A 16112-nucleotide genomic window follows, 5' to 3' on the forward strand; every position below is an offset into this window, starting at 1 on the left:
CTACCACAAATTTATTATACAATAGGTACTTTTTATTGAAAAAAATTATTTTTCCTAAATGACATTTGGAAAAGTCTGAAGGTTATGCCTTAACTATGTCTCTATTTCCGTAGGGGTGTTGTCAACAGCCTTTGGTGAATACTCCTTCAAAACGCAAAACACAAATATGATTAAGCCCCTCCACCTAACTAGTTAATTGACCGACTTACAGATAAAAATTGAGGGCCAGGATATTAGAGTGACCCACACAAAGAAAAATAGGAATGTAGGCAAAATTGTGGACTAGCACAGGCCCTGGGCCCCACCAGAGTGGGTAGATGGCCAGCAACCTAAAGTAAAAGCCCTACACCACCATTGAAATCTTAAAAGACGTGTTTTGGGAAGGGTTGAATATCCCAGCCAGGAAAAGGAGGCGAGTGGTGCCCCCAGCAAGCTGAAGATTAACTGTGCTTTACTGTGTTGGGCATGATTTTAGTGACTCAACACTTGTGTAGACTGGGGTGCACTGACCCTGAGGAGAGTCACAGTATTTGAATAAATTAGCTGATTGAGTACATTTTGGCACAAGCTACCGCAGGTCCAAATGCTTGGCCTCATCCTAATAGTCACAGACTTCACATTAAAAATTAACAGTAGCTGTCAGTGGTGATGCATACCTTTAATCCCAACACTTGGGAGGCAGAGGCAGGTGGATCTCTGTGAGTTTGTCAGTCTGGTCTACAGAGTGAGTTCTAGGTCAGCAAACGTTGCACAGAGAAACTCTGTCTTAGAGAGAGAGAGACAGAGAGAGAGAGAGAGAGAGAGAGAGAGAGAGAGAGAGAGAGAGAGAGGAAGAAGGAGGAGGAAGAAGTAACAAGGAATATTTCCATTCCTTTGGCTGCATTTGGCAGCATATATTCCTTGAGCAACATGTGATCAGAAGGTTTCTCTTGGTCTTTTTTTCCTATACAAGTGTACTTTGGAGCATCTCACTTCTGTTTCTATCACTAATGGATACTGAGACTTTTATCTTCCAACTAGGCTTTCACCTAGCTAAATTAGCCTTGTGAGTTATAGATTCAAAAGAAACTCCCTATGAGGAAGGGGCTATGAGCCTGGCTACAATCCAGTTCCAGTGAGTCCAGGCCTCTGGAACACAAAAAGGCTACTTAATAGGATTTACCGAAATTTCAGGGAGGAAGAAAAAACAAGCAAACCAAAGGAAGCATCGTCAACCAAGTGTAAGGATGTAGACAGTGCTTTGTAGAGGTAGCTCCCAAAGCCATGTTAAACCCCCTCATCCTAAAGCAACACTTGATGAGTGGCCCATGTTTGGGACAGATGAAGGATTCACGGGTGCTGCTCAGAGTACGTGTGGCTTCTTTGGTATCTTGTGCCTACAAAATTCTTCAAGCCCAACTGCCAGTGAGTCAGCAGAGTTTTCTGGAGCAATCAAAGAGAGGATGCTGCCTTTGCGAGACTATTTATTTGGTTGCTACATAATACTCTAGGTTAATTAGGAGAAAGAATGAGTGAAGCTCTTTGGAAAAAGTGAGAGCAGCTTGAAGGCCTCCCCCACCCCTGAGCTAATGCAGGAAGAAACATTCCGGTTCTGTGTTATTCATTATGTTGAGGGGGTGTAAGAAAGTGACATCAACCAAATATTATTGCAAAATCTTCGATCATACTGGCCTAGATATGAGTCTCAAAAAGTCAAGATTACAGGAGAAAAAAAAAGAATTGGCTCAACATTTGAATCTACCCTTCATATTTCTAAGTATCATACATGTCCTGTGTGGCTCTGCTTTGTTAAGATATGCATCCAGAGCTAATTCTAGCCAACATACAAATTAACATGGCTTAGGGACATCTTTTCTCATTTTCTGACTCTTTTGACACTTGGCGAAATGACAAGGGTTGGGTAAAGACTTTCATTATGTTCTGTGAGCTGAGTTGGTACTAATGATTGTAGTGATTACCTGAGACACCTTAGTCCCAAGGAAACAGATGGAAGCAGCCAGGAAGGGATTGCTTGCTTTGGGGAATTTACCTGACTTCCCACAACATCCTTAGATGCTGCTTCTAAGACAATTTCATCTCTTCTTGGTCATCAGTTGCCCCAATTATACTGGTCCTTTCACTTCCATATATAAAGTCTCACATTTTCAGCACTTGCTTAACCTTACTTCATCCATTCCCCTTCCCCAAAACTGTTTTGATGGTTTATCCATAAATAGTTAATTCTCTATGTCTGAAAACAATAGTCATTAAAAACCTACAACCAGACTGGGAACACAGTTGGTTGGTAACGTGTTTCCCTCACATGAATTCCATCCCCAGCACAGGACATGTGTATACACATACTAATATGTACATATTTATATAGACATCCATAAAGCCATAACACATTTATCACAACTAGAATGTTGCCATTCTTATCAAAGTTTACTTACTAAGTCTGTATTTCTCACTAGAAAACATAAACAAACCACATACCTAAATGAAAAGATGACTTGATCCTTTTCTGTGGCCATTCATTTGCCATATATCACATGCCCACATAAAGAGGGTGAGCCCATCCCTGTGCTCTCGGGAGATATAGCATTGTGTGTAAATGTGAAAAAAATAAGCAGGAATCACCATCCCTTTCAATGCTGTGCTGGAATTACTGAACCTAGAAGCTGCACTCTGACAGATAGATTTGGAGGTTGCTTATTGGATCTAGAAGAAAAGATACACTGATTCCATTTGTTGTGGAGACTTAAAACAAGAAGTCGTTCTTTCAACATTGATTCTACAGATCTGAGGACAAGGATTATTGTAGATGAGACTGGCTTTCCAGAAATGCCTTAGTTTTGTAGAAAAAGAAAGCAGACCATCTCTGGAAAACTATCCCAGAGATGTGCACACCTCCCTAGCCTAATGCCTAAACAATGTCCAACAGGCCACATGCTGACCAGGATAGTGAAGAATGAAGCCCCAAACAGAACTGTAAATTTATTTAAAGCATTATGATTCTTAAACATTTCTATAGCTCCATTGCACCATCTTGAAGAATGAACTCTGTAGATGACAACTGTTATAAAAAAATATCAAAAGATTGAACACATCTGGAGCTTAAGCCAAAGAAATGCTTTTAAGGCCCTTGCACTTGTTTTATGTGCACTGAATTTTTTTAGAGAGTTTGAAAAACTGCACCAGGACACTTATAGGTTCAATCCCATTGAACTCCCGAGATCTCTCAGACACTGAACCACCAACCAGGCAGCATACACTAGCTGGTCTGAGGTCCCCAACACATATACAACAGAGGACTGTCTGCTCAGGCCTCAATGAAAAACGATGTGCCTAACCCTTGAGAGACTTGAGGCCCCAGGGAATGAAGAGGCCTGGTGAAGTTGGAGGATGTTGGGGGTATCCTTTTGGAGACAGGGGAGGAGGAATGGGATGAGGAACTGTTCGAGGGTGGATAAGGAGGGGAATAATGACTGGGCTGTAAAAATTATTAAAGATGCTGCTGATAGTGGTGATGACAATGACGAAGACAACGACAATGAAGACAACGATGCCAATGATGATGATAAGAAGAGCACTAAAGATGAAACGGAAGACCTCAAGTGCCAAGACAGTCACCAAACTTAGATCCAAACTGGAATCTCTTGTAAAATAAACAACCTCTAGCTTTCTGCCGGCCCACGCCATCCAGCTGGCCCTCGAATTTAGCCATAGTAAAAGTAAGTTGCTTTTGATTTCTGCAATGATCGTTTACCACGTCAGCTATTCTGTGCTGGAGAGATAACTCAACAGTTAGGAGCACTGCTTGTTCTTCCAGAGGACCTGGGTTTGATTCCAAGCACCCATATGGCAGCTCACAACCATCTTTAACTCCAGTTCCAAGAGATCTGAAGCCCTCTTCCAGCCTCCGTAAGTACCAGCTAGTGAGTGTTGGACATATACACATTCAGCCAAAACACCCATACACATAAAATGAAATAAAATAAAATAAAATAAAATAAATGCAGCTCAAACACCTACAAGTCCATGCTGTTGCACTTTTCTTTACAGAGAACAGGACCACCCCAGATTGTACACTGAGCATAACATCAACATTAGCGATCCAGATTCCAAGTACAATTTGGGTTCTTCGAACATGGCATCATTAACTTTTGGAGCCAGGCAATACCTTACTGCATCTGTCCTATGCCCTGTAGGATATCTTCACTGTCCCTGGACCCTATCCATCAGACAGCAGGAAGATTGTATCTCCACAAGTCATAAACAAACAAACAAACAAACAAACAAAAATAACACATCTCCAGATATTGTCAGGTGGCCTCCTTCTAGTGTGGGGGCATGACAAGAATTGCATCTTCGTTAATCATGGATGAAATGCAATGTTGTTAAATGCGGAACTGTACAAAGGCAAATAGATATAAAATAGAGTAATCCAGGTATCAAGTCTTCAAGGAAACCACTGCCAACATGCTGTCGTTACTAGAATTTTAAAAAATGAAATAATAGCTACGCATTAAACAAATGAAATCTATTTTTTAAAATCATCCCTGAGGAATTGGAACATTGGTGTATCAATTTTGTCTTTTCATCTATGAGCATGTGTAATAGAAAAAAGGAGACTGTTTAGAGCTTATTCTGTGGTTTACTGATGAGAAGCTTCCTCAGCTAGAGGCTACAGTTGCCGTGCTCCAGCTCTCAGCTGGCAGTCCCCCACTCCCCCAAATCCTCACAGTGTCTCAACTTGAATTCGTCACTGTAGGAAGGTGATTCTCAGGGCAAAAATGTAAGACAGTCTGACCAGAGGGATAGGATGTGGATCCAGACCCTTGGAAGCAGTCTCTTTGAACAGCTGTGGTTTCAAGTACTCATAAATATAGAAAAGAGGAGGTTTTTAAATGATCCTCCACTCACCAGAGGCCCCACCCTGGTTTTGGTGGTGGTGGGTTTTTTTTTTAACTGCTGTAAATTGTAAAGAAGCCTAACTGAATTTAAGAGTGCTGTGGAAATGTAGTTATGAGCCTGCACTGTTGTGTGGATACTAAAGGCAATGAAGTTGTGTGTGTGTGCATGTAAAACGGTTATTATGTGCATGCATACACACTCATATGCATGTGGAGTGTCAATTAATCTCTGTAAGTACCTAAGGCGATGGCAGGGATGGGAGTAGTTTTAAACGTTAACTACAAATTGACACCGAGACACTGATCAGAGAAAAATGATCTGTAATCCTGAGAAAGAACCATCTGTCATGGCTGGAGGCTCAAGCAGAGAATGGATAAGTGGAGAGGCCTTGGGAACAGATGGGGTGGTTTGAACCCCCACCCAGAGCAGAGGGTACAACAGCTGGGCGAGATTCATCCAGATGGATGACTGTGATGTCATGTGTCAGATTATACCCAAGTGAGTGACTTAAAGCTCCAAGGAAGTTCAGGCCAACACGGAGGCCCTTCCCAGATGGCATCCACCTCAGAATTCCACAAGGATGGAAATACAGCCCAGCCATGCCTCCCTGTCCTCTGAAGAAGAAAGAACAGGAGAAAGGATAGACCTTTTCCATCCTTAACTCTTTGTTTCCAGACGAGAGAGAGAGAGGCAGAGAGAGAGAGAAAGAGAGAGAGAGACAGAGACAGAGAGAGACAGAGAGAGAGACAGAGAGAGACAGAGAGACAAAGACAGAGAGAGAGATAGACAGAGAGAGAAGAGAGAGAGAGAGAGAGAGAGAGAGAGAGAAAGACAGAGAGAGACAGAGACAGAGAGAGAGAGAGAGAGAAAAAGAGAGACAGAGAGAGAGAGAGAGAGAGAGAGAGAGAGAGAGAGAGAGAGAGAGAGGAGAGCAAAAGAGACAGAGACACAGAGAGAGACAGAGAGATAGAAAGAGAGACAGAGAGACAGAGACAGAGAGAGAGGAGAGGAGAGGAGAGGAGAGAGAAATTGAGCTTTTAAGTTTATTGGCTTATGTCTTTATTGTTTTCCCTCTAAATTGCATGATAAAAAAATTTCAGAATTTTCTTGTATAAATCCAACAAAATGAGGTCATAGTCCAAGATGTGGAAAGCCTAGTGCCTATTTCAATTAATCCGTGAATTTTTGTAAGCTTAATAGAGGCATAGAGTGCGTCTTTTCAACAGCTCTTGAAGCCTCTTAGGCTCCTTTATTCCCATCACGGTCTGTTCATTCTTGGGGTTTTTCAATGCCTGCCTGGTCCATTAAAACAGCATCTTCTAGATCTCTTTTGGTTTTATTTTATTTCTTTTATGATTCATTGAATTCTATTCATAGCTTCTTTTTCAAAACAGAATTTGGGACTGGTTACATAGTTCAGTTGACAGGGAACTTGAGTAACACGAACCCTTATGAATTCAGGTCTCTTCTAGCTGAAGTCTCTGTGGCATTTCAAAGAGAACTTAACCAATCTGAAATCATGAAAATACTTTCCTCCATGTATTTCAGAGGCTCCATAATTTTCTCATCTATATGTAGGTCTATTATTCATCTTAAATTAATGACCTACATGTGATGTGAGAGAAGAGTCAAAGTTCACTTTTTTATGTACACCTAAGAACTGGACTGCAACCCAGTGGTAAGAGTGCTTGCCCAGCGTGTACTACACCCTGACTTCACTTCCCAGCACTGCTTAAACTCGGGATAGTGAGATACACTATTGATCCCTCAGGAAAATAATGAGTTCGAGGCCAGCCTCTGCTACATGAGATTCTATCTGAAAACAAAACCAATCTGCTCACAGTCTTTTCCTGTCTACAATTATTGCGTGACTAACCACTTTTTTCCAAAAAAAATCCCTTTTATTAATTGATAACCAATAATTTACTAATATAATCCTTCAGCTAACCTATTATTTTTTAACATTTTTATTAGATTTTTTAAATTTACATTTCAAATGTTATCCCCTTTCCTGGTTTCCCACCCATAAACCCCTATCCCATTCCCTCTCCTCCTTCTTCTGTGAGAGTGTTCCCCCACCCATTCTCCCACCTCCCCACCCTGACATTCCCCTTCACTGGGGGGTTCCAACGTTGTCAGGACCAAGACCTCCTCCTCCATTGGTGCCCAACAAGGCCATCCTCTACTACATCCTGAAGCTGGAGCCATGGGTCTGTCCATGTGTACTCTTTGGATGGTGGTTTTAGTCCCTGGAGGTTTGGTTGGGTGGTATTGCTGTTCTTACGCAGGACTAACCACTTTCAAACATTTTTAAATTTTGGGCGTGTGTGTGTGTGTGTGTGTGTGTGTGTGTGTGTGTGTGTGTGTGTGCACGCGCGCACGCGTGTGTGTTGTCTGTTTGCTTGGTTAGGTTTTGTTGTTGTTGTTTGGGTTTTCAGGGAGGGTAATTTCTTTGTTTTGTTTTGTTTGTCCTGACAGAGGACAAATAAAATTTATCAGTGTACCACAGTCTTATATACATAGCCAGATCTCAACAAAAAATCTTAATTTTTTCAGGAAAATCACATCAGCACAGTGAGTCATGGTTCTTCATTCCAAGCTTTGGTGCAGGTCACAGAGGCAAAGCACTATGCACAGTTGCTTTTTATTTCCCTTCTAAATATAACGTATCACCTCTCTCTTGTGTGCTGTTATCAACATAAATGTTTTAGCTTTGACAAGGATTCCATGCTCATAGAAATGTAAAGTGAAGCCAAGTGGAAGTATACTTTCTATCTGTACAATTCCTCCGAGCCTTCTAGAATGAACTATGGCTGTGGTTTTTGTCTTGGAAGAGCATTAGCATCAGTTGTTCACTGTTCTGGAAAACCATGATACCACTAGTTTTTCAATCTCTCACAAGTATTCCAACAGACCGGGAACTATGACATTCTTGGGAGTGCTGCAAATAGGCACAAGCAGTTTATCTTCTTTATCTTCTGGTTTGCTTTGCACAAAGCAAAAAATGCATTCTAGTTGTAAATTATCTTTTTTCATTTCCCTTTCATAGTATATAAGAATAGTGCATTATCTTGAATTTGAAAGATTGTATAGTTTTTTAATATTTATGGTTAATGATGTGTGTGTGTGTGTGTGTGTGTGTGTGTGTGTGTGTGTGTGTGTGTGTGTGTGTGTGTAGCTTCAATGGGATCTTGGAACTCTGGCCCTCTGGAAGAGCGACAAATGCTCTTAACCACTAAGCTGTGCCTCCAGGCTCTGGAGATAGGTTTTGATCGTGTATACATTTCATTTTAAGGACAAAAAAGTTGTTCCAAAATGAGTTATTAAAAGGGAGCAGTACACCTAATGAGGATGAAGATCTGGCTTAATTTTTTTTTAAGTACTAGAATCTGGCAGGGCACACCAATCAAAAGTACTCCCCCACTCTCTAGATTCCAGATTCTGTTCCCAAAGACCCATTCCACTACTTCTCTTTTCCCCCCATCATGCCCCCACTCTGCTGCCAGGACTTAGGCAAACCTCCATTGCTCCGGCCACACAACTCAGAAGAACAGGATGAGTGATCCACCTGCAGCTGCACTGCCCCACCCCCTAAATGCAATACCCAAAGGTGCATTTGGCTGCCCCTCAAGCCCTGCCACATTTCACATCCCACCGCACTGCTGTGTCCTCCCACTGCTGTGCCCTTGGCCCCAGCTTGGGCAGACTTCTACTGCACAGGACTCCTCCACACCATGCCAGTCAGAAGAACAGGTGCAAACCAGAGCAGTCTGAAGAACAAGTACAGGCTAAGCAAGCCAGTCAGTCAGTGCCCCCAACCCCAACTCCCCTCCTCATCACCCATATCCCACCCCTCAACTTGGGCGGAGACCCCATGATGCACAAAAAGACCAGCTAGCCACCGAGTCCATCCCCCTACAGCAGGGATAGAGAGTCCCTACTAAATCAAGTCATGCCAGCTGCCAGAAATTCAGGCCACAAGACTAGAAAAATCAAACAGGATATAGAATCCAAGGAACAAAGCACCTACCCAGCAGAGATGAACTCATATATCAGCAACTAAACCTGTGGTCATCCCAAACCCAAATGCCTAAATGCCAGTGTAAGAACACAACAGCAACCAGGGCAGTATGCCACCACTAGAGTCCCGTTATCAGACTACAACAAGCCCTGGGTATTCTAGCATAACTGAAACACAAGAAAATGAACTTAAAACCAACTTCATGAAGATGATAGAAGTCCTCAAAGAGTAAATGAAAAATCCCTAAAAAAAAAATTTAGGAGGGGGCAAACAAAAAATTAAAGGAAACCAATAAATCCCTTACATAATGCCAAGAAATACCAAACCAAACATAGGTGACAGAAACGGAAAGTAGAAATAGAGTCAATAAAGAAAGCACAAACTGAGGAGATTCTGGAAATGGAAATTTAAGTACACGAACAGGAGCTACAGTTGCAAGCATCACCAGAAGTATTAGGAGACAAGTTTCATGGAAGAAAGTTGAGAATGAGACTTTCTTTCTTTCTTTCTTTCTTTCTTTCTTTCTTTCTTTCTTTCTTTCTTTCTTTCCTTCTTTCTCTCTCTCTTTCTTTCTCTTTATTTCTTTCGTTCATTTTTTTCTTTCTCTCCCTCTTTCTTTCTTTCACTTTCCATTCAGGCTATGGTCTCTTATCTCAAGGTCACTGAAGGATCCAGCTCTGCTTAACTTAATGCACAGCTTCCCAACCTCAGGACCAAGTAAATTGTTTTGGAGGAAGGAGTGAACTGTTCTGATCTACTAAATACCAGCAGCAACGCCACACCCACCCAGCTTTGAGACAACTGAAGAATCTCCATGTGTCCCCCAGTGGAGTAAAATAGCCACCTGGTTGAGACCTTCTTATTTAAAGACACTTTACTCTGGCATTCATTTCAGAGTTGAAGTTCTAGTCATATTTCTCACAATACAACTTGCACATCAAAGAAAAATTACCAGCAGGAAGGGCAAAGCAGAATGTGGACAAACCATGTTTATGGGCAAGCGCACAGATCCAAACTCAGCCCATGAGCAATGGTGTGTCTGGCAACTTAATCTCACTGACCTTCAGATCATCATCAACAAAGTGAGTGAGAAGCACACCCCACCCAGAGTTCTCATGAAGATGGAGTACGATCCTGTGTGCAAGGAGCTCACAGAGGCATAAGCTTTACTTATCTCTGTAGTGCCCTCTTATCCTAATCCTAGCTGGGTGCATGCAGCACGTGGGAACTGAGGAGCCGTCCCTGGCTTTTAAGTGGCAGATACTTTGAACGGTTCCTATGGATGGCCTGCAACTCAGTCCAGACGCTATCCTTATCATGGGCTTAACTGTGACTTCAGTCCACTGGGCGTGAGAACCCAACTGTCTTCTTCCCTGTTGCCTCCCTTTCAAGTGATCACTGCATCCTCAAGGATCAAGGATTTAAAAGAAAAAAAAATGGAGATGGATGTAGCTCATTGTTGGAGAACAGTGTTAGCTTATACAAAGCCCTTCATCCGAGTCCTAGTGCCACAGAGACAAGGGGAGAGAAGAGGGAGAAAAAGAAGCTGGGACGGAGAAATAGGGAGAAGAGAGAGGAGAGGGATGGAGGAGGGGAAAAGGAAGAAATAGATAATGAGTCACAGACATTTTGGGTTAATGGTTTTAGCAGCCACAGGCCCAATTCTTCTACAGAGACGTCTTCTTCAGGTAACATCCAGTTCTTCCCATTTCATCTCCATGTTCAGAACTTACAACTATCAGATCTACAGAGGTTAAGTCACTTGGGCAATGTCACACAGCTAGCAAGTATTTGGACCCAGTGTAATCAAAGTACATGCTTAAAGAAATGGGGATTGCTGCAACAGGGATGACACATCAGGACTCCAGGCCATCACTGTCCCATACTTAACTCAAATTTGGAATATTATTTAAACAATTCAGTCTTCAGCCTCACTAGTTGCATTTCAACTATACTACACATGGCTATGAACTACTATATTAGATATGATATATGTATGTTTATGTGAATGTATATGTGTATAGTATATTAGATAGCACAGCTACAGAATGTCTTTGTCAACCTAGAAAGTTAGAAGCATTATAAATTTTTAAAGGCCATTTTATTGTTTTTGTTCTCTTACTTAGAATGTAAAAATAAGATGAAAATATACATTAAGGATTCTCGGGGAGGGAGAATCATCAAAGTTCATCTTTGTGTGTGTGTGTGTGTGTGCGTGTGTGTGTGTGTGTGTGAGAGAGAGAGAGAGAGAGAGAGAGAGAGAGAGAGAGAGAGAATATGATTTTATAGACACATACAAGAGAGGAAATGAAGAAGTAAAATATTTCTTATAGATGCTAATTCATCATTAAGCTAATAATCACAAAAATGATATTTCATTTTGTAACACTTTGTTTAATGCTGAAGCTGTCCAGTTTTCTAAGACAGATTATTTGGAAAACACTCTACTCAGAATTAGTGCACTTTCTCATTTATTGGCTTATTCGTGTTTCTAAATAACTAGGAAATCCCCACCACAGTAATAGGGAAGACGTGATTCATAAGTAGCTGTACATCAATTTTCCACTGGTTATCTCAAGAAAGAACAAAGGAAATCGCGGCATACTGGATTTCTCATAGAGTTAGCAAACCCAATAGATCAAGAATGACTACAGCAGTTTACCAAGGAGGTTCCCCAACAAAACAAGGTGGACACATTTATCTCATGACCTTGAAGTATCTTGGGGGCTTACTAGAGAAACTGTGTACTGCTAAGGCAAAAAAGAAAAGAGAGAGGAAAGAAAAGAAAAAGAAAAACTATACGTACACTTATCAATGAGGAGCCTGAGAATGTGAATGAAGGGAGCATTCAGAAAATAGGCGACCAGGAGTGTCACGTGTGTATCTGGCTTTCTCACCACTTGTTCTTCCTTGCAGTACCTTTTCTTGGGCAGAATACTGAGCACCCTTGACAGCAGTATCAAGAGAAGATCAGCATATCTGGAGCATCTGTTCAGCTAATGTCCCCAGATGGTGTTTATCAAATCCATGGCACAACATAAAACCACAAACACCCCTTTCCTTTTCATTCGCTGGCTCCAAAGGACTTTGAAAATAGAGGTCAGCTACTTTTGCCCTGCAATGCTCTCTTCTGCTTACTTCAAAGGAGGTGGAATTCAAAGGGAAAAGGCAATGTAGAGGCTCATTGTTCGGGCGTGGGCTGGCTGCATTCCCAAGGCCTCAAGGGAACTGGGGTTGAGGACCATGTCCACTCGATTAGATCTTCAATCAGTCTGTCATGAAGCAATTTTCTCATTCAGGAGTAAGAACAGAACCTTTCCCCACATGCAGTACATCATGTCTGGTCCCTGCCTTGCTCTCTTCCTGTCATCTGTGCTTTGTAACTCACTGGGGATTTATGAAGATATTCTTCAAGGCCTTTAACATCACCCACATTTGTGTGCCCTGCTAAAGCATGAAGTTTCTTTTTCTTTGGCTTTAAAATCATGCAACTAGTTTCTATATCCAGGCATGGTTATGGGATTTAAATGTAATCCTTTATTAAGTGAATTGTAGATTCTGGGTTTACTCCGTTCTTTAGGGACTTTCTGCCCCAGAAAACATGCACTAAACATTCCTTACTACCAACATGCAAATTGCTTCAAGCAAAAGTCCTTTAGACTTAGCAGAAAAGAACTAAAAAGGCAAATGGTACATCCATTACCAATAAGGGAATCCAGGGAATCAGTCTATTTTACTGCCTTTTTTCTTTTATTGTGAATAAGAGCAGGGAACTCTTCAAACTCTGAGTATGAAGCCTGGGCTCAAATCATGACAGTACGGGTATCTGTGGCCTTGAAATAAATTACCCCCAAAACAGTTCAAAACAATATCGCATAGGATCGGAAACAGTACCTTTCTGTCCAGGGGATTAAGATTCAAGAGCACTGTCACTGGGTGTTTCTGAGCTCTGAGATTTTTATGTGGTTGCAGTCAAGAAGTTACCTGAATCTTTATTCATCTGGAAGCTTAACTTGGGTTCATGCAGATTTCCTTCCAAGATGGGAGCCTCACAATGGTTAACAGGAGGCCTCAGTTTCTCACCAAGCCAGCCTCTCCATAATGCTGCTTGTGTGTCATGAGAAGGGTAACAATCACTGATGCCATATTCTGTGAGGTAAAAGTGAGCCACTGTTTCCCCCAAACACAAGAAGAGAGTTCTAAATAATGTATAGGCTTATTTTAAGCCTTATATACCTATCTAAGTGGTCTACCAGTCAGCTTTCTTATACTATGCCACAGCAGCTCTGATACAGCCAAACCCCAGTGATCATGGACACATAAGTACAGCCACAAACGAAAAACTCTGAAGAATTGGAAAGAAGAAATCTGCCCTGTTTCTTTGTTCACTTTTAACATGCTTTCAGTGGAACGGGGACTTCCATAAATTCTACATATTTAACTGCCTTCACTAATCCGAAGCTTACAGTCATCTACACAGGGATTGGATTATAAAACAGCTTTGCTTGTGGAACAAAAAAAAAAAAAAAGTGGAACTGAGGTCTGAGGAGCAACATGAACTACTTAATGAGGTCACTGCTTTGGGGCACTTTATGAACAAATATCACATCTAATTGAATTGTAGAGGACAGATGTAAGTTGACACTCAGAAATGTTGATTAAAAGAATTAATCTTCCTGTACCCTGGACCTGAAGGGAAAAACATGGAGGTTAAATACTATGTTATATACAGAATCACATTTTGATCGTCTGTTTTTCAGAGCTTTTTCCCCCTTTATTTATGTTACTTTTGGTAAAAGTGATACTATGAAAAGTTTTAAGCTTCAAAAAATTGAAAGATTTATGCAGTAAATACTGGCATATCCCCAGATCGAATTTTAGCACGTTTACTCATTATTCCCCCTCCTTTTCCTCTCTCTCTCTCTCTCTCTCTCTCTCTCTCTCTCTCTCTCTCTCTCACACACACACACACACACACACACACACACACAGGGGCATGTCTGCATACAAAGCACTAGTTTTTTGTTGTTGTTGCTCACCCATTTGAAAATAAGTTGAGAACACCATGACACTTCAGTCCTAAATATAGTTCTCCCGAACAAGAAATTCTCCACTATAACCTAATACCTTTTTCATACCTCAAAGAATTAACAATAATTAAATTACCCTGTCAAAAGGACAGAGAAGCCAGCTTGAAGATATATTTAAGCTTAAGATACACTCACTAACAAAAGTGAGGGGAGATAATGAGCATGAAAAAAAGAGTAAGAAGTTCTTTGCTGCTCTGCCCAGCCATCACCATGGTGAAGCTGAGCAAAGAGACCAAGCAGAGGCTACAGCAGCAATTTAAGGACAGCCATTTGCCATCTGCTGGGGGATTTACTTCCCTTGTTATTTACCTGGGATTTATAGGTGGTACAGATCCTTCAGTGCCTGATCCGTCCATTTTAAGCCTACTTTAGAGATCAAGGACTGTTGGGTCATCTGGATTGGTAAACACTCCAACATGGATTCTCTGTACCCTGGCTGCATGAAATAGGAGACATCATACAGATGAACCTTCAGCAGAGAGGACTCTCTACTATATACTTTCCAAATAAGTGTTTTAATGATGTTTTATAAAAAGAATGGTGATAAACTATCACAACTCCCTGAAAATAAGAAAGAAACTACAAAGACTAGAGAGATGACTCAGCAGTTAAGATCACTGGCTGTTCTTCCAGAAAACCCAGGATTGATTCCCAACACCCACATGGTAGCTCACAACAATCTCTACCTCCATTTTTGAAGAGGTCCCACGCCTTCTTGTGAACTCTTGGAACACTAGGAATGCAAGTCGTGTACAGACATACATATAGGCAAAGCACATACATGTAAAAGAAAATTTAAAAAGGGAAACTGCCTCCACATTGATATTATCAAATAAGTAAGTGAAGGGGGAAAAGAGAGGGAAAAAACAACACTTGTCCTTATTATGGAGAGCCTAGCATTAAAATCGAAGGAACAATGAGAGTGGTCTCTAAAGTCTCATAAGATATCCTTCCAAAATAAGCCTCTGCAACTCAAAAGTGAGCATGGCTCTTTATGCTGTGAGAAATGGAGGGGATTATTTCTATCAAAGGTAGTCAGGCAACGGTCCACATTTCTTGAACTCCTGCTTCCCTTGAGCCTATTAGCCAGTCTCATCAGATTGGGAACCCTGGGAAATTGAGCTTCTATAAGTGGGACGAGATGCAATCACGACTTACACCAATGATAAAAGATAGGCCATTTGGGCCCGTGTGTTTACTAGCCTTGGCTGGGCTCTGGTGCACCCCATTTTACAAAAAGAAATACCCTTGCCAAAATAATTTGCTTTATTTACTTGTTTCTCTGGGGGACACCAAAGTTCCCCAGTAACTTGAGTAGTTCATCTCCAACCAGATCATGCTTCTACTGGGCTTGCTTTTTTAAAATGCAGACTTTTTTTTTTACTATTATTTAGATATAGGGAAGCCAATAGATCAGGACCATCTTCCGTGATCGTACTGAGCACACTGCTGAAGAGGAAAGGACATAGGCTCCCTCACAGAGCCACACAGAGAGGAAATGGTCAGTACAGGAGAGGGTTAGGATTTGAGCTTTAGATTAACTGCTTTGTATATGAAAGATAGATTTGCAGGCCAGGCCTATCCACTCAGGAGTGATTGTCTAGTCCCGGAAAGTGCTTTGTCTCCCAAGGCCACCAAAGTACTTAGATGTCAAGAAGCTGAAACACCTGGTGTATATATGCGCACCCAGAATACAGAAGTACCCCGTTTGGTCTTCCAAGGTGACTCATTTGTGTAGCTGGTTGCCTGACATCTCAAGTCTTTTCCAGGGCTTTAACACTCAACCATTTCTGTGATTCGGGTCACTCCATGGTGGAGTGATTCAGTATTATATGTAAAGTTTTAGATTTTATCTTTGGTAACCTAAAACAGGCAGAAACATCTCCCAGTTCTGAACAAGAAATGTTAACCTTAAGCAAGGCAGGCACCTTCAGGGAAAAACTCCTATGTCAGTGTTCATTCAGAGTATCCCTTCCTTTTGTTTCAGCTATAACCTTTGAAGGATATAGATAATGCCCTGAGGTGTTCCTGTCCGCCATCTTTAAGACACAAACTGAGCATTCCTCCATTTTACCATTTTGAACACATGCTCCATGACCTTGACA

General features: G+C 41.4%; 1 protein-coding gene across 1 annotated transcript; it reads left to right on the forward strand.

The window, feature by feature from the left end:
• Window positions 1-14217: 14217 nt before the first annotated feature.
• On the forward strand, window positions 14218-14379 carry LOC116887198 (mitochondrial import receptor subunit TOM7 homolog). The gene has a single exon (XM_032888758.1). It carries the CDS (start codon window positions 14218-14220, stop codon window positions 14377-14379), a length of 162 nt encoding a protein of 53 aa, XP_032744649.1.
• Window positions 14380-16112: the final 1733 nt, after the last annotated feature.

This window comes from Rattus rattus, chromosome 1, assembly GCF_011064425.1.
Source record: "Rattus rattus isolate New Zealand chromosome 1, Rrattus_CSIRO_v1, whole genome shotgun sequence".
Taxonomy (NCBI): Eukaryota; Metazoa; Chordata; class Mammalia; order Rodentia; family Muridae; genus Rattus; species Rattus rattus.